This window comes from Neomonachus schauinslandi, chromosome 11 (assembly GCF_002201575.2).
Source record: "Neomonachus schauinslandi chromosome 11, ASM220157v2, whole genome shotgun sequence".
NCBI classification, from domain to species: Eukaryota; Metazoa; Chordata; class Mammalia; order Carnivora; family Phocidae; genus Neomonachus; species Neomonachus schauinslandi.
This window is the reverse complement of record NC_058413.1, coordinates 43,413,956-43,417,441: the sequence shown is the minus strand read 5'-3', so window position 1 is coordinate 43,417,441 and position 3,486 is coordinate 43,413,956. Positions and strand designations below refer to the sequence as shown.

At 33.9% G+C, this 3,486-nt stretch overlaps 1 protein-coding gene across 1 annotated transcript; it reads right to left on the bottom strand.

Moving 5' to 3' along the window:
- Positions 1–316: 316 nt before the first annotated feature.
- On the bottom strand, positions 317–3,182 carry PTH (parathyroid hormone). The gene is made up of 3 exons (XM_021685786.2): positions 3,119–3,182; positions 1,022–1,112; positions 317–893 (listed from the first exon to the last, which is right to left on the bottom strand). Exons 2-3 carry the CDS (start codon positions 1,105–1,107, stop codon positions 632–634), a joined length of 348 nt encoding a protein of 115 aa, XP_021541461.1. The 5' UTR covers positions 1,108–1,112; positions 3,119–3,182; the 3' UTR covers positions 317–631.
- Positions 3,183–3,486: the final 304 nt, after the last annotated feature.

Sequence of the window (3,486 nt, the reverse complement as noted above, 5' to 3'; positions counted from 1 at the left end):
AATACAAAAATTTTGTTCTTTGAAATTTGGGATCCAGACTAGTGTGTAGACAAATGCTTTTTCAAGTTTCGGACCACTTTCTGCCTTTCCTTACTGAGCATTTCCTTTCCTGAAATGAAGAGGACAATAGTATCTAGCTAGTGGGGATTCGAGGACCTAGTACTTCGGTAGTAATAAAAGGATGTCAAAATAGACACATGATTAAAAAAACATCTTGCATTATTCTTCCTACTCAAGAACAATTTAAACATTTTGGTATTACTCATAACCCCAGAAAGCATTCTTATAACAAATGAAAAATGCTCAACTTCATTTATTTAAAATTATGATCATTAAACTTTTATTTTACATCATAAGATGGGAGAGAGGTTAAAAAGGGCAATTTTATTCTTTTATAAATTATGCAAAAACATACTTTAAAAAGAATAAACAATAGAAATAGCATAATTAAAAGAGCTCTTAAATGAATTAAAGTAGAATCAAAATAATCAATTAAAATGTCAGCTATCAGGGCTAGCAATGGATTAGATGTAAATTTTGGTATTTATTAATCTTAAGAGCTTGAAAATGTTAGCAGCACATAATATGGTTGCCCAGTGCTGTTTATAGCAGTGCTCTGATATATCTGTCATCACTGGGATTTAGCTTTAGTTAATACATCCACATCAGCTTTGTCAGCTTCTCCGAGACTTTTCTGATGGTTCTCAACCAGGACATTGTCTTCCTTCTTCCGGGGCCTCTGGGACCCACCATCTCTGTGCACTATTGGAGCCCCAAGGGCAACAAAGTTGTGCACATCCTGCAGCTTCTTCCGAAGCCATTCCACCCTCTCCATGGAGCTCAGGTGTTTGCCCAGATTATGCATAAATTGTATCTCACTCACAGATCTCTTCCTGGAGGGAACAGAAAGAGGGAGGATCACTATTAGCGAAGTGTCAAGTGTCTCCTCTTCCAGATCATAAAGCCAACCTCAGAAAGCCAATTCCCATGGCCTCACCATGCAGAAGGTTACAATACTTACTTAACAGGTTTCCCATCCGATTTTGCAAGAAAACAAATTGCAAACATGACAATCATTACTTTAGCCATGTCTTTTGCAGACAGCATCTTCACTAAAAGGAAAAGCAAAAAGAAAGTATTTAAAAATATTTTTAATATGCCAAACTGTACAATTAAATTTATAGTAGTTATCATTACAACCATACAACTGCATAGAGAGTGTTACAACAACTAATTGAATTGGTTTTCATGAAAGACTTTAAGAATTGGCCTCTTTTATTTTACAGATACATTAGTATATATTTTATATACACATAATCTGACTTAGAAATTAGATAGATTAGTTTTACCTTCTTAAGCATCTTTTTGAGAGTTTTAGGCAAGTCTTAATATATGAATTTTAAGCCACATGAAGAATGGAAAGGCTTCCTTTTTAGAATTTCCTCCCACATTTTATGTTAGTTATGATTAAGTGCCTATAATTTGCTTGAAAATGGCTCTCTCTCTCTCTGTCTTAAAGATTTTATTTATTTATCTGACAAAGAGTGTACAAGTAGGGGGAACAGCAGAGGGAGAGGGAGACGCAGGCTCCCCGCTGAGCAAAGAGCCTAACACAGGGCTTGATCCCAGGACCCTGGGATCATGACCTGAGCCAAAGGCAGACACTTAACCTCCTGAGCCACCCAGGCACCCTCGTAACCAGGTAAATTACTAATACTGTTTATTTACTTAGCAAATTTCTTTTTTCATAAGTCAACTTCATTTCAGGCACTGCAATAATAACCATAAATACCAACTTAATAGGCTCTGATTTAGAAATTTTTAATGAATTAATGCACACCTCTATCATTAAAAAGAATGTGTCAAAGTATTTTAAAATCATCTAATTAATTACTTGTTTACAGATATAGAGCCCTGACTCCATATGGAATGCTTGTCTGTCTTATTCGACTTATTTTATTAACAGTCTTGTTTGAGTATAATTTTTAGCACTTTCCTCTTTTGCTCATAAGGCTTTTCATCTCAAAATAGAATAGTCTTACCTTAATCTGCATTTCAGTAATTGCAAAGCCTATTATTACAGAAGTGCTTTTTCTTAATGCTTGACGTTCTCTATTTTAACAGACATAGGAGGTCTGTGTACTCATATTTTAAAGGGAAATAGCATCATTTAGAAGTCGCATAAGAAACATAATCTACTACATTTGTTTTCACTCTGTAATATAAAGCTACTGATGGAGCTACAAATGAGGATTCTTCAATGTTCGTTTATGCCAGGAAGAGGCATAGAGCACTGTAGCTAGAGGATAGGAACATTGCTATCCAGTTCTGGCTTTGTCACATTCACCTAGTAACTTAAGACATCTGTCCTTGGCTTCCTTGTTCTTAATAGAGAGAAGAGCTTCGTATAAGAATGCCATGAAAAAGCAAAAGAGCAGTTGTAAAACACACTTAAAATTCACGTACAGTTTTCAAAATAGCCAATTTGGAAAGGCTTTATGTAAAGGGATTATCCAGCAGTAAAACTGAATTTTTCCAACTATAATACATAGATTTGAGCTTTCTATGAGTCATAAAAGAGTCTAGATAAGGATATCCTGAAGGACAAATGAATTTTAACACAACTTAATAAATTTGTATTGGTTATTTAAATCAGAATTACTCATTCCTTACTAGACTGTTTTATTTCAAAATTTCAGAGCATATCATGCCAAATTTTAATTATTTTTGTGTAATTTCAGATGAATTTAGAAAAAGCAAGGCATCTCAAAAGACTTGAATCAAAAAAGTCATGATTAAGAGCATTTTAGCAGCATAAATTTATTTTGTACTGTGGCATTATATATTAAACAGAATTCAAACTGTCCCTTAATAATTTACCTTGAACAAACAGCATTTTTATAGAAAATAGTACACGTTATATAATTGCTCAATTATGAAAAAAAATCTCAAATGAAATTTAAAAGAGAAACTAAAGATTACTCACCACGCTATGTCTTGTGACAAGATCTTTCAGGTGTATCGGCAGCTGATGCTTTCTCGAAGTTGAATCAACTTGTGAAAGCTGATGAACTGTAGACCCTCAAGTGTGACTTTTATATACAGGTCTTCCACTCACCAAGAGAAGCTTTTTTCTTGTCACAGATAATGTCACTCCCAATTCTCTGGATTGTAACTATAGGTTCAAAGTCATACACACACCCCCAATGGGCGGTGCCCATCCCTCTCACATCTTAAATAATTGGATATTACAAGGAAAACAACGTGGGCCTGGAAAAAGAGTTTATGCAAAGATTTCTAACAAATATCGAATTATAATTCTGACTGGATTAATGAATTTATATTATAAGAAAGACTGATTTCAAAGGTTAATGGTAAAGTTATTGTTTGAAAGTAAAATCTGAAAATAAGTGTATTGGTTAGAGCCACACTATTGGTATAATTATTGTGAGGATTATAAAGAATCACATTATGTTATTCTTTTTT

Bases quoted from the DNA above. Each gene is read 5' to 3' on its own strand.
- PTH (XM_021685786.2), bottom strand. From the start codon at position 1,107: ATGCTGTCTGCAAAAGACATGGCTAAAGTAATGATTGTCATGTTTGCA. The intron at 894-1,021 runs GTAAGTATTGTA...TGTTCCCTCCAG, and splicing joins TCGGATGGGAAACCTGTTAA to GAAGAGATCTGTGAGTGAGA.